This window comes from Hemitrygon akajei, chromosome 4 (assembly GCF_048418815.1).
Source record: "Hemitrygon akajei chromosome 4, sHemAka1.3, whole genome shotgun sequence".
Lineage (NCBI taxonomy): Eukaryota > Metazoa > Chordata > Chondrichthyes > Myliobatiformes > Dasyatidae > Hemitrygon > Hemitrygon akajei.
In genome coordinates this window covers 132005923-132021357 of record NC_133127.1, presented here as the reverse complement: position 1 = coordinate 132021357, position 15435 = coordinate 132005923, and the positions used below count along the sequence as shown (strand labels likewise).

The following is a 15435-nucleotide window of genomic DNA, read 5'->3' as shown; positions in this document are numbered from 1 at the left end:
CCAGGTTCATTTCCCAATACCAGATCAAGTACAGTCTCTCCTCTTGTAGGCTTATCTACATATTGTGTCAAGAAACCTTCCTGAACACACCTAGCAAACTCCACCCCATCTAAACCCCTTGCTCTAGGGAAATGCCAATCTATATTTGGAAACATTCTCTCCACATCCATTCTATCAAGGCCCAATTAAGCCAACATCAAGGCCAACGATGATAGGTTTCAATTAGGTCATCCCTCATTCTTCTAAATTCTAGTGAATACAGGCCCGGAGTCATCAAATGCTCTTCAAATGTCAAGCCATTCAATCCTGGAATCTTTCTTGTGAATCTCCTTTGAACCTTCTCCAGTTTCAGTTCATATTTCTTACAATAAGGGGCCCAAAACTGCTCACAATACTCCAGGTGAGGTCTCATCATAAAGCCCCAACAGCGCGCCCTCGCTCTTGTATTCTAGTCCTCTTGAAATGAATGCTGACATGGCATTTGCCTTCCTCAGGACCATCTCAACCTAAAAAGTAACATCTCTGGAATCCTGCATAGGACACCCAAATCCCTTTGTGCCTCAGATTATTGCATTTTCTCTCCATTTAGGAAATAGTCAGCCCGTTCATTTCTTCTACCAAAGTGCATGATCATACAATGCCCGACACTGTATTCCATCTGCCATTTCTTTGCCCATTCTCCTAATCTAAATCCTTCTGTAGCCTCTCTACTTCCTCAGAACTACCCGCCCCATCCATTTTCTATCATCTGCAAATATTGTTACAACGCCAACAATTCCATCATCCAAATCATTGACATATAATGTAAAAAGAATTTGTCCTAACACAAATCCATGTGGAAAACCACTAGTCACCAGCAGCCAATGAGAAAGGGTCCCCTTTATTCCCATTCTTTGCCTCCTACCAATTAGCCACTACTTTAACCGTGCTAGAATCTTTCCTGTAATACCATGGGTGCATAGCTTATTAAGCAGCTTCATGTGAAGGTCTTGTTAAAGGCCTTCTGAAAATCCAAGTCTATCTCTTTTGTCTATCTTGCTTGTTATTTCTTCAAAGAATTCTAACAGATTTGTCAGCAAGATTTTCCCTGGGGAAACTATGCCGACTATGGCCTATTTTATCATGTGTCTCTAAGTACCCCAAACACATCCTTAACAATCAACTCCAACATCCTCAAACAACTGACTAACTGGCCTATAACTTTCCTTCCTTCTGCCTCTCTCCTTTCTCGAAGAATGGAATGATATTTGCAATTTTCCAGCCTTTCAGGACCATTCCAAAATCTAGTGATTCTTGAAAGATCATCACTAATACCTCTACAGTCTCTCCAGCCACCTCTTTCAAAACCCTGGGGTCTACTCCATGTGGTCCAGGGTGACTTAACTACCTTCAGATCTTTCAGTTTCCCAAGAACCTTCTTCCTAGTAATGGTAACTTCACACACTTCATGACCCCTGACACCTGGAACTTCCACCATACTGCTAGTGTCTTCCGCAGTGAAGACTGATGCAAAATATTATTCAGTTTGTCTGCCATTTCCTTGTCCCCATTACTACCTCTCCAGCATCACTTTCCAGTGGTCTGATACCCACTCTCACCTCTCTTTTACACTTTATGTATCTGAAGAAACTTCTGCTATACTCTTTAATAGTATTAGCTAGCTTACTTTTGTATCCCATCCTTACCTTATTAAGGACTCTTTTACTTACATTCTGTTGGTATTTAAAAGCTTCCCAATTTGGTAACTTCCCACAAATTTTTGCTCTCTTATCTGCCCTCTCTTTGGCTTTATGTTTTGGAGTTGACTTCGCTTTTTAGCCACAGATGTGACATCTTGCCTTTAGAATACTTTGTGCTCTTTGAAAGGTACTGTATATATCCTGTGCCTTCCGAATTTAATCCAGAAATTCCAGCCAGTGCTGCTCTGCCATCATTCCTGAGGGTCTGTTGCCTCTAGAAGTTGCCCTACAGCTGCTTTGGTACACAGGCAGGGGCACTACTGGAATGGCAGATATATCCATTTTACAATTGGATAACTTTTCACAATTAATATACTTTCAAAAAGAAAATGATAATAATTTATAATGACTAAAGCCACATCTAATCCTGTATGAACATGTTTAGTTGGCGACATTACATGCAAGAAGATGAATCACGGCGCTATTTTGAACAAATTAAAGCCATTGCATGATGGTCAAACAGGAAATTGACAACACATTGAAATAACCCAGTTTAGCACATTCCGTACTCCACAGACAGGAGGATTGGCTGACCCTTCCAAGTGGCAGTCAATGCCTCACTATTTCAGACAGCCACATGACTCACTGACGCGAGGAAAGGGGACGAGCTTTTAGTGAGAGTTGGTTGACTGTCGCTCTGGCTAAAGAAAGGTGTACAATGTTTAAGCGCCAGTGACAGTATGGGTCCTGTCCGTGTTCTTCTGTTCGTCAGTCTTTACGAGCTGGCAGATTCTCTCACCCGAGTTTATTACCTCGCAGTCAAAGAAGAGATCTGGGACTACGCGCCCGCAGGAAAAAACAATCTTCCAAACCAGAACCTGGAACAGGATGAGTATGTAGAAGATGCCGCGGGAAGGCAGCAGCCCTTGTAAATCCTTAGCCTTTTGCATTATTGTCTTTTCAAATCAGGAAACTGCTTTGTGTTTTTTTTCGGGTGAGCGTGTTTGCGGGATGGTCGTCACCCCCTCCCCACTATAATAGTTTGCTGCTCGTTTTGCTTACAAAAGCACGGCTAATCTTTGAGAAGTTAAAGCGCCTATCGGGTGTACGTGAAAGCACGTTCCTTGAAAAGGTGTACCGTTATAAATGCTGCAGTGTGTATGTTTAAAGTTCTAGAACTTTATCCCCTTGCAAATTTGCTTTAAATGTTAACCCCCTACATGCCAATCATTTTATCACCTATCGTTTAAGCTGCCATACACATGTTAATACCTAATGCCTTACAAATTCATCCCGTCCACGCATTTTACCATGCACCTCCCCCGAGCTTTGCCAGAGAAATCCAAAGCATGTCCCGGGTTATATGTACCATCATTTAGGAACTTTTTGTAAATGAGAGCATCTATAATTTTTTAAAAAAGTTAATTAAAATACAGTCCAATTCTATGACAATTGTATAATGGTCCAGCAGTGAAAAATCTGTTACTGTTAGGATGCCTATAAAGCTGTTGTTTTGAAGAACGTCCTAACAAAGGACAATACTGTCCAGAAATTTAATCATATGACACTCTCTCCAACTGCACAATGCTGGGGAAAGCAGAACTTTAGTTTCTGGAGTGAAACATGATTTCAGCTGGTGTTAAGTTACACCAGCCATGAGTCATGCTTGTATTCCTACTTTCTGAGATGGGTTAATCCTATGGGAAATTCCCCTTGGAGCTCTGAAGGGAAGTTGGACCATGTTGTCCAGTAAACGTCCTTAGATGGTTGATGCTGGAACAACCTGGATTTGTCAGTGCAGTGCAGAGTGGGAACCCCTACCAGACAAGTCCATTATACTTTGAGATCTACCACCAGTTCACATCTCCAATTGGCCCTGTCCTGGCGTTCAATTTGCTCACGATTCGACAATTTCCCGAGGCCCAGTCTCCTCCGTGCCGCACCCACCGCCCATGATCTCCTTAATATAACCCGTCACATTGCTGGCGTAGTGCTTCACGAGCCCACTCTTGACTTAAGCTGGCCACCCTCACAACAAAGCCCTGGTATTCAGCCACCATCACATTGCAGATCATTAGTACCAGCACAGTTTTCAGAGGCTACCAACCCCTTCCCCCAAACTTTCAAGGCACAGATCTTCAATGCTGCCTCACTATCCCTTGGTCATGACGCAAATCCCAACTGGATCTATAGATGTCAGTCATTTCATCCCTGAAACGGGCTCAGAATGGGTTACTATTCCATGTGGCATATTTTCAACTGAGTAACAGTACACTTGCTGTGTAGGTGCAGGATCAGTTGAAGTTTGCAGTCACAGCCAACAATAGAAACTCAATGGTGCTCTGCTGCACCATAATTACTTACCCCAGCTTCAGTGCATCAGAATTTCTTGGTCAGCTTCCTAAATGTTTTGTATTTTGAAACAAAGTAATCATGAACGGGAGTTGTACAAAAACATTTGACATTCAATTCTGTTTCTGAAACTGATCTGCAGTTTAGGACTTCTGAGATTACTCAATCGGTTTGTTCTAGTATGTTCTTGCAACACACTTCACCATATTTGCACAATCTGTTGAGTCTAACTCATTTTGAAAACAGATAGCTTTGCATTTACAGATACATTTTGTTGTATTCACTCCAGTTCTGTTTGCTAGTAAATCACATTTTTTTTTGTATTTCGAAAATCTGATATGCAAATATAGGAAAAAAAAGACTATAGAAATGGAGATTTAGATTTTTGCAATAGAAAGATTGTATAGGATCAGTAGCTCATTAGCCATCACGGTGCTGACTGAAATGCCTTTTGGAAATTTAAAATATTCCAAAATGGCTAGTATTTTTCAAAAGTTAAAGTTAGCTATTGCCTCAAAAATTATTTTAGAGAAATAGTTTGTTTTCTTCTTGCAAGCCTTCAGATATCAATCAGGTGCACTGCGGGGAATTATCTGTAAAAGATATCCCTCTGAGACAATGAGGGACTTGTTCAATGTGTGCCGCAAGGCAAGTTTACAGTTGTTCTCATTGAACCAGTCACACACTGTTTTCTGCAGTTCATAACATAAATTCAATTTTACATGGTTCTTTTCCACAATTATACAGAGTTTTGATGAGACCATACTTGGAGTATTTTGTCTCACTTTGGTCACCTTCCCTAAGAAATAATATACTTGCCATTGAGGGAATGCAATGGTGGGATTCACATCTGAAGAGAAATTGGGTTGACTAGACTTGCATTAATAAAAATGAGATCTAATTGAAATGTAACGAATTTTTGGAGACTGTGAACTGGATACAGGGAGGACAGTTCCCCTGGCTGGGGGTCTAGAGCTACAGGTAACAGTTTTTGGATATACTAACAGAAATGTCTTCATCCAGAGAACATTGGACCCGTGGGTGAAGACAATGGGAGCCAAGTCACTAAATACATTCAGTGGCCTTTATATTAGGTACACCTGTACACTTGCTTGTTAATGCAAATGTCCAATCAGTCAACCGTGGCAGCAACTCAATGCATCAAGGCATGCAGATGTGATCAAGATATCGTCACCACCCTTAATGATGGATGTCACCTTCTTGAGACGCTGCCTTTTGAAGATATTCTCGATAGTGGGAGGGAGCTGGCTGAGTCGGTGACCCTTTTCTTGGCTTTATCACACTTGCACAGATATGGATTGTCTATCTCCTAGATAGATAGTTGGCAGCTTTTCTGTTGTTGAAAATGAAGCTCTCCTGTAGTATCGTAAGAAGCAAACGAAGTTATTATTTGTCATTTGGCTTTGGCATGAACACAGAAAACTTTCTTTAGTATTAACCTCTGCACTTCATCATGGTGCACGCCCAGCAAAGTGTGGTTTTGCGACGTGTGAGACCTACGTATGTCTCAAATTTCCTGAAATCATCACTGTTGAGCTGGTTCTTGCAAGTTTGTCATTGTATTTGACTGCCATTGTTAAACTTTGTTGATTGCGTTCAGTCACAGAAAGTGTTTCTGAGAACCACACCTTTCCCTTTAACAGTGGTATAATTTTCACAATTCCTTGATGGGCTCTGTGTGTATTTTCTATAAGAGTATCTGTTGGTGACTGTGGGATGATAAAATGATTATCACAACGTACAAGGTTTGCCATAAGTGGGTGAACTCTGTACAAATCTTGTAAAGAATGTGCAGAATTCTAGGAGGGTGATGCTGCCCTGGCCTGTTTCTACTTCTACAGCTGATCTGTTGCCATGCACTGTAACAGCAATTTTAAAACTGCACGAAACAAGGTATTCCAGTTATGCACATCTGCTGATAGGATGAATAACTGTTCATGTAGATGAATAATGTTCATGAATAATGTAGATAATGAATAACTGTTCAGCCCTTGATGCAAATGTGCTGCTTCATGCTAAGTTTATTGAGCAATGACCAAGCATCTCATAGTCACAATTATAAAGCTGCAGATAAAAAAGTGCAATCCCAAGTCACGGCCTCCTCAGGCACTAGTAATCTTCTTTAGATTGTTTTTCTACAGCCATCGTCAGTGTTCCGCCTGAACCCATTCAGTGGGGCAAAATAAGTGAACACTCACAGGGTAACACTTTTACAAAGTTTATTAAAATCAAATAACTGCCATAAATCGAGCCACAACTGCGCAGGCATGTGGACGTCAGCGAGTTAGACTGGTGGGAAGAATTTAAAACAGAAGACAGCTTTGTAGAGCGGGCACCAGAGGAGTGGGCAACGGAGTAGGAGGGCTTTGGCGATAACGGGTCAAGGTGAGGTAAGTTACTTGTGAAGAATAGGAATAGGAAGCATTTATCCTCCATCTCACTCTATTCCTATACTCACTGTCACCTGGCACAGGCAGTAATCCCGAGATGACTACCTTTGAGGTCCTGCTTCTCAACTTCCTTCCTAATTCCCTGTAGTCTGTTTTCAGGACCTCCACCCTTTTCCTACCTATGTCATAGTTACCAATATGTACTACGACCTCTGGCTGTTCACCTTCCTACTTCAAGATATCATGGACACGATCAGAAACAACCCGGACCCTGGCACCTGGGAGGCAAACTACCATCCACATTTCTTTCCTGCATCCACAGAGTCGCCTGTCTGACCCCCTAACTACAGAGTCCCCTATCACTGCTGCCATCCTCTTACTTTTCCTACCAATCTGAGCCAAAGGGCCAGACTCTGTGCCAGAGGCACGACCACTGTTGCTTCCCCCAGGTAGCTCGTTCCCCTGACAGTACTCAAACAGGAGCACTTATTGTTAAGGGGGACAGCCACTGGGGTACTCTCTAGTATCTGACTCCTGCCCTTCCCTTTCCTGACTGTTGCCCACTTATCTGTCCCCAGGCCCCGGTGTGACTACTTGCCTATAGCTCCTCTCTATCACCTCCTCACTCTCCCTGACCAGACGAAGGTCATCGAGCTGCATCTCCAGTTCCCTAATACGGTCCCTAAGGAGCTGCAGTTCGACACACCTGGCGCAGATGTGACTGCCCGGGAGGCTGCGAGTCTCCTGGACATCCCACATCTGACACCTAGTACAGCTGCAGTTGGGGCAGTTGGCTCACAAATAGAGAAAGCTTGTAGACTGTGTGAGAGGGAGGATAGGCAGGTGATAGAGAAGGAATACATTCAGACTGATGGTTTGAGATGTGTCTATTTTAATGCAGGAAACACCATGAACAAAGCAGATGAGCTTAGAGCATGGATCAGTACTTGGAGTTATGATGTTGTGGCCATTACAGAGACTTGGATGGTTCAGGGGCAGGAATGGCTTCTTAGAGTGCCAGGCTTTAGATGTTTCAGAAAGGACAGGGAGGAAGGCAAAAGAGGTGGGGGCGTGGCACTGTTGATCAGAGATAGTGTCATGACTGTGGAAAAGGAGGAAGTCATGGAGGGATTGTCTACTGAGTCTCTGTGGGTGGAAGTTAGAAACAGGAAGGGGTCAATAACTTTACTGGGTGTTTTTATAGACCACCCAATAGTAACAGGGACATCAAGGAGCAAATTCGGAGACAGATTCTGGAAAAGTGCAATAATAACAGAGTTGTCGTGATGGGAGATTTTAATTTCCCAAATATTGATTGGCATCTCCCTAGAGCAAAGGGTTTAGATGGGGTGGAGTTTGTTAGGTGTGTGCAGGAAGGTTTCTTGACACAATATGTAGATAAGCCTACAAGAGGAGAGGCTGTACTTGATCTGGTATTGGGAAATGAACCTGGTCAGGTGTCAGGTCTCTCAGTGGGAGAGTATTTTGGAGATAGTGATCACAATTCTATCTCCTTTACCATAGCAGTGGAGAGGGATAGGAACAGACAAGTTAGGAAAGCGTTTAATTGGAGTAAGGGGAAATATGAAGCTATCAGGCAGGAACTTGGATGCATAAATTGGTTCCCAATAGATGTTCCCAAGGAAATGTACGGTAGAAAGTGGCAAATGTTCAGGGGATATTTATGTTGAGTTCTGCATAGGTATGTTCCAATGAGACAGGGAAAGGACGTAGGGTACGGGAACCGTGGTGTAGAAAGTCTGTTGAAAATCTAGTCAAGAAGAAAAGAAAAGCTTTCGAAAGGTTCAAAAAACTAGGTAATGATAGAGATCTAGAAAATTATAAGGCTAGCAGGATGGAGCTTAAGAATGAAATTAGGAGAGCCAGAAGGGGCCCCTGTGGCTGCCCCCCTCAGCAACAAATATATCATTTTGGATGCTGTTGAGGGGGATGACCTGACAGGGGACGGCCATGGTGACTGGGTCTCTGGCACTGAGCCTGGCGCTGCTGTGCAGGAGGGAAGGAGGGAGACGAGGAATGCGGTAGTCATAGGGGATTCCATAGTCAGGGGAACAGAGAGGAGATTTTGTGAGCCTGACAGAAATACCCGCATGGTGTGTTGCCTCCCAGGTGCCAGGGTACGGGATGTCTCGGATTGGGTCCAGAATATTCTGAAGGGAGAGGGCGAGCAGCCAGCTGTCTTGGTACATGTTGGTACCAATGACATAGATAGGAAAAGGGAGGAGATCCTGAAGAGAGATTTCCAGGAGTTAGCAAGGATGCTGAGAAGCAGGACCTCCAGGGCAGTAATCTCAGGATTGCTACCTGTACCACATGCTTGCGAGGGTAAGAATAGTAGGATCAGGCAGATGAATGTGCGGCTGAGAGACTAGTGCAGGGGACAGGGCTTCAGATTCTTGGATCATTGGGATCAGTTCTGGGGGAAGTATGACCTGCTCAAAAAGGACAGGTTACACTTGAAACCTAAGGGGACCAATATCTTGGCGGGAAGGTTCAATAGAGCTGTTAGGGAGGGTTTAAACTAATTTGGCAGGGGAATGGGAACCAGAATGATAGAGCGGAGGAGGGGGAAAACAGAAATAGATCTAAGATAGTGAGCAGTAAGGATGTCAGGAAGGACAAGCAGGTGATGGGGCAATTTTGCAGCGATTGGGATGAGTTGCAGTGCAATAAAGCTGCAGTGCAATCAATGCAAAAAGTACCAAATACTGGACTTAAGCTGTTATACTTAAATGCACGCAGCATAAGGAATAAGGTGGATGATCTTGTTGTACAGTTACAGATTAGCAGGTATGATATTGTGGCCATCACTGAGACGTGGCTAAAGGATGCACGTCTCTGGGAGCTGAACGTCCAAGGATACACAGTGTATCGGAAGGATAGGCAGCTAGGTAGAGTGGGTGGCGTGGCTTTATTGGTAAGAAATGATATTAAATCATTAGGAAGAGTTGACATAGGATCAGAAGGTACAGAATCTTTATGGGCTGAACTAAGAAATCACAGGGGTAAAAGGACCCTGATGGCAGTTATATACAGGCCTCCGAACAGCTGCAGTGATGTGGACTACAACAGGAAATAGAAAAGGCTTGCCAGAAGGGCAGTGTAATGATAATTGTGGAGGATTTTAATATGCGAGTGGATTGGGAAAATGGGGTCAGCACTGGATCTCAGGAGAGAGAATTTGTAGAATGTCTACAAGATGGCTTTTTAGGACAGCTTGTTGTTGAACCCACTAGGGGATCGGCTGTACTGGATTGGGTATTGTGTAATGGATCAGAGGTGATTAGAGAGATGAAGGTGAAGGAACCCTTAGGAGGCAGTGATCATAACATGATTGAGTTCACTGTGAAATTTGAGAAAGAGAAGCTGAAATCCGATGTGTCGGTATTTCAGTGGAGTAAAGGAAATTACAGTGGCATGAGAGAGGAACTGGCCAAGGTTGACTGGAAAGGGACACTAGCGGGAAGGACGGCAGAGCAGCAATGGCTGGAGTTTAAGTGAGAAGTGAGGAAGGTGTAAGACAGATATATTCCAAAAAAGAAGAAAGTTTTGAATGGAAAAAGGATGCAACTGTGGCTGACAAGAGAAGTCAAAGCCAAAGTAAAAGCAAAGGAGAGGGCATACAAGGAAGCAAAAATTAGTGGGAAGACAGAGGATTGGGAAGTTTTTAAAAGCCTACAAAAGGAGACTAAGAAGGTCATTAAGAGGGAAAAGATGAACTATGAAAGGAAACTAGCAAATAATATCAAAGAGGATACTAAAAGCTTTTTCAAGTATATAAAGAGTAAAAGACAGGTGAGAGTAGATATAGGACCGATAGAAAATGAGGCTGGAGAAATTGTAATGGGAGATAAGGAGATGAAGGAGGAACTGAATGAGTATTTTGCATAAGTCTTCACTGAGCAGTATACCGACACTCAAGGATGTCAGGGAAGAGAAATATGCGCAATCACAATTACAACAGAGAAAGTATTCAGGAAACTGAATAGTCTAAAGGTAGGTAAATCTCCTGGACCAGATGGAATGCACCTTCATGTTCTGAAGGAAGTAGCAGTGGAGATTGCGGAGGCATTGGCAATGATCTTTCAAGAGTCGATAGATTCTGGCTTGGTTCCGGAGGACTGAAAGATTGAAAATGTCACTCCGCTATTTAAGAAGGGGGCAAGGAAGCAAAAGGGAAATTATAGACCTGTTAGCTTGACATTGGTGGTTGGGAAGTTGTTGGAGTCAATTGTCAAGGATGAGCTTATGGAGTACGTGGAGGCATATGACAAGATAGGCAGAACTCAGCATGGTTTCCTTAAAGGAAAATCCTGCCTGACAAACCTAGTGCAATCTTTGAGGAAATTACAAGTAGGCTAGACAAGGGAGATGCAGTGGATGTTGTGTATTTGGATTTTCAGAAGGCCTTTGACAAAGTGCCACACATGAGGCTGCTGAACAAGATAAGAGCCCATGGAATTATGGGAAAATTACATAAAATTACATACGTGGATAGAGAGTTGGCAGATTGGCAGGAAACAGAGTGGGAATAAAGGGATCCATTCTGGTTGGCTGCTGGTTACCAGTGCTGTTCCACAGGGGTCCGTGTTAGGGCCGCTTCTTTTTATGTTGCATATCAACAATTTGGATTATGGAATAGATGGCTTTGTGGCTAAGTTTGCTGATGATACAAAGATAGGTGGAGGGGCCGGTAGTGCTGAGGAAACAGACAGTCTGCAGAGGGAATTGGGTAGATTGGGAGAATGGGCAAAGAGGTGGCAAATGAAATACAATGTTGGAAAGCGTATGGTCATGCACTTTGGTAGAAGAAATAAACAGGCAGACTATTATTTAAATTATTTGAATTCTCATTCAAAGTTCTGAGATGCAACGGGACTTGGGAGTCCTCGTGCAGGATACCCTTAAGGTTAATCTCCAGGTTGAGTTGGTGGTGAAGAAGGCGAATGCAATGTTAGCATTCATTTCTAGAGGAATAGAGTATAGGAGCAGGGATGTGATGTTGAGGCTCTATAAGGCACTGGTAAGACCTCACTTGGAATACTGTGTTCAGTTTTGGGCACCATATTTAAGAAAGGATGTGCTGACATTGGAGAGGATTCAGAGAAGATTCACTAGAATGATTCTGGAAATGAGAGGGTTAACAAATGAGGAACGCTTGACTGCTCTTGGACTGTACTCCTTGGAGTTCAGAAGAATGGGGGGGGACCTCATAGAAACATTTCGAATGTTGAAAGGCATGGACAGAGTGGATGTGGCAAAGTTGTTTCCCATGGTGGAGGAGTCTAGTACGAGAGGGCATGACTTAAGGATTGAAGGGCGCCCATTCAGAACAGAGATGTGAAGAAATTTTTTTTAGCCAGAGGGTGATGAATCTGTGGAATTTGTTGCCACGGGCAGCAGTGGAGGCCAAGTCATTGGGTGTATTAAAGGCAGAGATTGATCGGTATCTGAGTAGTCAGGGCATCAAAGGTTATGGTGAGAAGGCGGGGGAGTGGGACTAAAGGGGAGATTGGATCAGCTCATGATGAAATGGCGGAGCAGACTTGATGGGCCAAATGGCCGACTTCTGCTCCTTTGTCTTATGGTCTTATGAAAAGGCCTTGGTGAGCAGGACTAAAAAAAACCCAAGGCATTCTATAAGTATGTGAAGAGCAAAAGGATAAGATGTGAAAGAATAGGACCTATTGAGTGTGACAGTGAGAAAGTGTGCTTGGAACTGGAGGAGGTGTCGGAGGTACCTAATGAATACTTTGCTTCAGTATTCACTATGGAAAAGGACCTTGGCGTTTGTAGGGATGACGTATAGTGGACTGAAAAGCTTGAGCATATAGACATTAAGAAAGAGGATGTGCTGGAGCTTTTGGAAAGCCTCAAGTTGGATAAGTCACCGGGACCGGATGTGATGTACCCCAGGCTACTGTGGAAGGTGAGGGAGGAGATTGCTGAGCCTCTGGCGATGATCTTTCCATCATCAATGGGGACGAGAGAGGTTCTGGAGAATTGGAGGGTTGCAGATGTTGTTCCCTTATTCAAGAAAGGGAGTAGAGATAGCCCAAGAAATTATAGACCAGTGAGTCTTACTTCAGTGCTTGGTAAGTTGATGGAGAAGATCCTAAGAGGCAGGATTTATGAACATTTGGAGAGGCATAATATGATTAGGAATAGCCAGCATGGCTTTGTCAAAGGCAGGTCATGCCTTACGAACCTGATTGAATTTTTTGCGGATGTGGCTAAACGCATTGATGAAGGTAGAGCAGTAGATGTAGTGTATATGGATTTCAGCAAGGCATTTGATAAAGTACCCCATGCAAGGCTTATTGAGAAAGTAGGGTGGCATGGGATCCAAGGGGAAATTGCTTTGTGGATCCAGAATTGGCTTGCACACAGAAGGCAAAGAGTGGTTGTGGAAGGGTGATATTCTGCATGGAGGTTGGTGACCAGTGGTGTGTCTCAGGGATTTGTTCTGGGACCCTTACTCTTCGTGATTTTTATAAATTACTTGAATGAGGAAGTGGAGGGATAGGTTAGTAAATTTGCTGATGACAGAAAGTTTGGGGGTGTTGTGGATAGTGTGGAGGGCTGTCAGAGGTTACAACGGGACAGTGATAGGATGCAAAACTGGGCTGAGAAGTGGCAGATGGAATTCAACCCAGATAAATGTGAGGTGGTTCATTTTGGTAGGTCATATATGATGGCAGAATATAGTATTAATAGTCAGACTCTTGGCAGTGTGGAGGATCAGAGGGATCTTGGGGTCCGTAGGACACTCAAAGCTGCTGCGCAGGTTACCTGTGTAGTTAAGCAGGCATACGATGTATTGGCTTTCAGCAAACTTGGGATTGAGTTTAAGAGCTGAGAGGTAATGTTGCAGCTATACAGGACCCTAGTCAGACCGTTCTAGGAGTACTGTGCTCTGTTCTGGATATAGAAACTATAGAAAGGGTGCAGAGGAGATTTACAAGGATGTTGCCTGGATTGGGGAGCATGCCTTATGAGAATAGGTTGAGTGAACTTGGCCTTTTCTCTTTGGAGCGACAGAGGATGAGAGGTGACCTGATAGAGGTGTACAAGATAATGAGAGGCATTGATCGTGTGGATAGTCAGAGGCTTTTTCCTAGGGCTGAAATGGCCGGCACAAGAGGGTACAGATGTAAGGTGCTTGGAAGTAGGTACAGAGGAGATGTCAGGGGTAAGTTTTTTATGTAGAGAGTGGTGAGTGCGTGGAATGGGCTGCTGGTGACAGTGGTGGAGGTGGGTACAACAGGGTCTTTTAAGAGACTTTTGGATAGGTACATGGAGCTTAGAAAAATAGAGGACTATGGGTAAGCCTTGGTAATTTCTAAGGTAAGGACATGTTCGGCACAGCATTGTGGGCTGAAGGGCCTGTATTGTGCTGTATGTTTTCCATGTTTCTATGTTTTTTTAAATACAATCACTACAAATCAAATTACTTGAGGTACTGTATGAAGTTTTTAATGGAATAAAATACTACAAATACAACTTATGTATTCTGTAAAAGGACTATTGCCTTGATGCTGTTAAGTATAACAGCCCTTTATACTCAACAGTGTCATGTGAATTCTCTGTGTGGATCTCTTGGAAGATGTCCATTTAGCTTCAAATTGTTTTTTCTCCATATATGGGAGCTGAAGTTTCCATGGGATCAATTGTTGAATCAGTTCTAATGTGCCCATTAACTGTTGAGTTTGTTCTGATCCTCTGCTGGCCAGACGGGAACTGCACCTTTTGCACACAGTGCTGTAAACAGCATTATTGTTAAATAGGGGGAAATTCAGTGGCACAATTAAACCATGAATAGTATTCCAGCAGTTTACAGGCATTCTCTACATGCCTTGAATTAGGTAAAATACTAATTAAACATCTGTCCTTGGCAAGAAGGCAAAGTATTAACAAAATTCTGCTAAGTTATTAGACAAGTATCACTCAGTTGATTAAATAAGGATTATTTAATTAGAGATACAGCACAGAATAGGCCCTCACCGGTGAGCATCTCACCGATTTAACTCTAGCCTAATCATGGGACAAATTATAGCAAGCAGTTAACCTACTAACCGGTACTTCTTTGGACTGTGGGCGAAACCAGAGCACCCAGAGGAAATTCTCACATTCACGGGGAGGATGTACTAAGTCCTTAAAGATGACGTCAGAATCAAACTCCGAAGTCTGACGCCCCTTGCAGCTGCTACACTACTGTGCCCAATATGTTGATGCTGTGAGGGTGAGTTATGCTTGCATTCTGCTGGCCCTGGGATTTCCACCTGTACTGGATCTGGAGGACTGATCTTGCTGAGCCTTGGCATCTTCAAATCAATAGTCAGACCTTGGATGGCGAAGTGCCCAGAACCAACTCTGAAAGTGCCCTCTTACATTTCCAGAAAAGAAGGGGAGTTGTGAGATGCCACTATGAGGGTATCATGAATTTAGAACTTTTATAAATCTTTGACTTCCAGAAATAATTAAAATCTATTAAAAGTGAAGAAAATAATTTTAAAAGCTTGCAATGAAAACAGAGTTAATTAAAAACAATAGCAGCTCATGGAAGTTATTGAAAGCATTAAAATGAAGCATGATAATTAAAAACATCGTAAGTTACCTCCCCTTTGGAATCCTTTGCAACACACACAAAATGCTGGAGGAACTCGGCAGGTCAGACAGCATCTATAGAAAGGAGTAAACAGTCGACATTTCGGTCTGAGACCCTTTATCAGGACTAATAGTCTTTCTCACATCCTAGAATCCTTTGATCTCTCCCTATTTTCAAAGTACTTTTCAAGACCGACTTTTCCACTGCTACCCAGGGTCAGACTTCAATTTCTGTTTGAGTCTGGGAAATACTTTTAAAATGTGCTATTTAAATGAAATGGAGAAAATGCTGTATTCTGTTTGAGTTTGACCTCAAGTACTTACTGTAAGGCCTGAAGAAGGGTTTCAGCCCAACACATTGACTG

At 43.1% G+C, this 15435-nt stretch overlaps 1 protein-coding gene across 2 annotated transcripts in view; it reads left to right on the top strand.

Moving 5' to 3' along the window:
* The first annotated feature begins 2292 nt into the window (after window positions 1-2292).
* The window catches only part of LOC140726661 (ferroxidase HEPHL1-like), an 87335-nt gene continuing 74192 nt past the window's right edge, over window positions 2293-15435 (top strand). The window contains exon 1 of one of the 2 annotated variants that reach the window (XM_073043329.1): window positions 2293-2571. In XM_073043329.1, the coding sequence (XP_072899430.1) occupies window positions 2420-2571 (152 nt within the window). In that variant the 5' untranslated portion in view covers window positions 2293-2419. The remainder of the gene's footprint in view (window positions 2572-15435) is intronic. The other variant, XM_073043330.1, reaches the window with a different exon arrangement.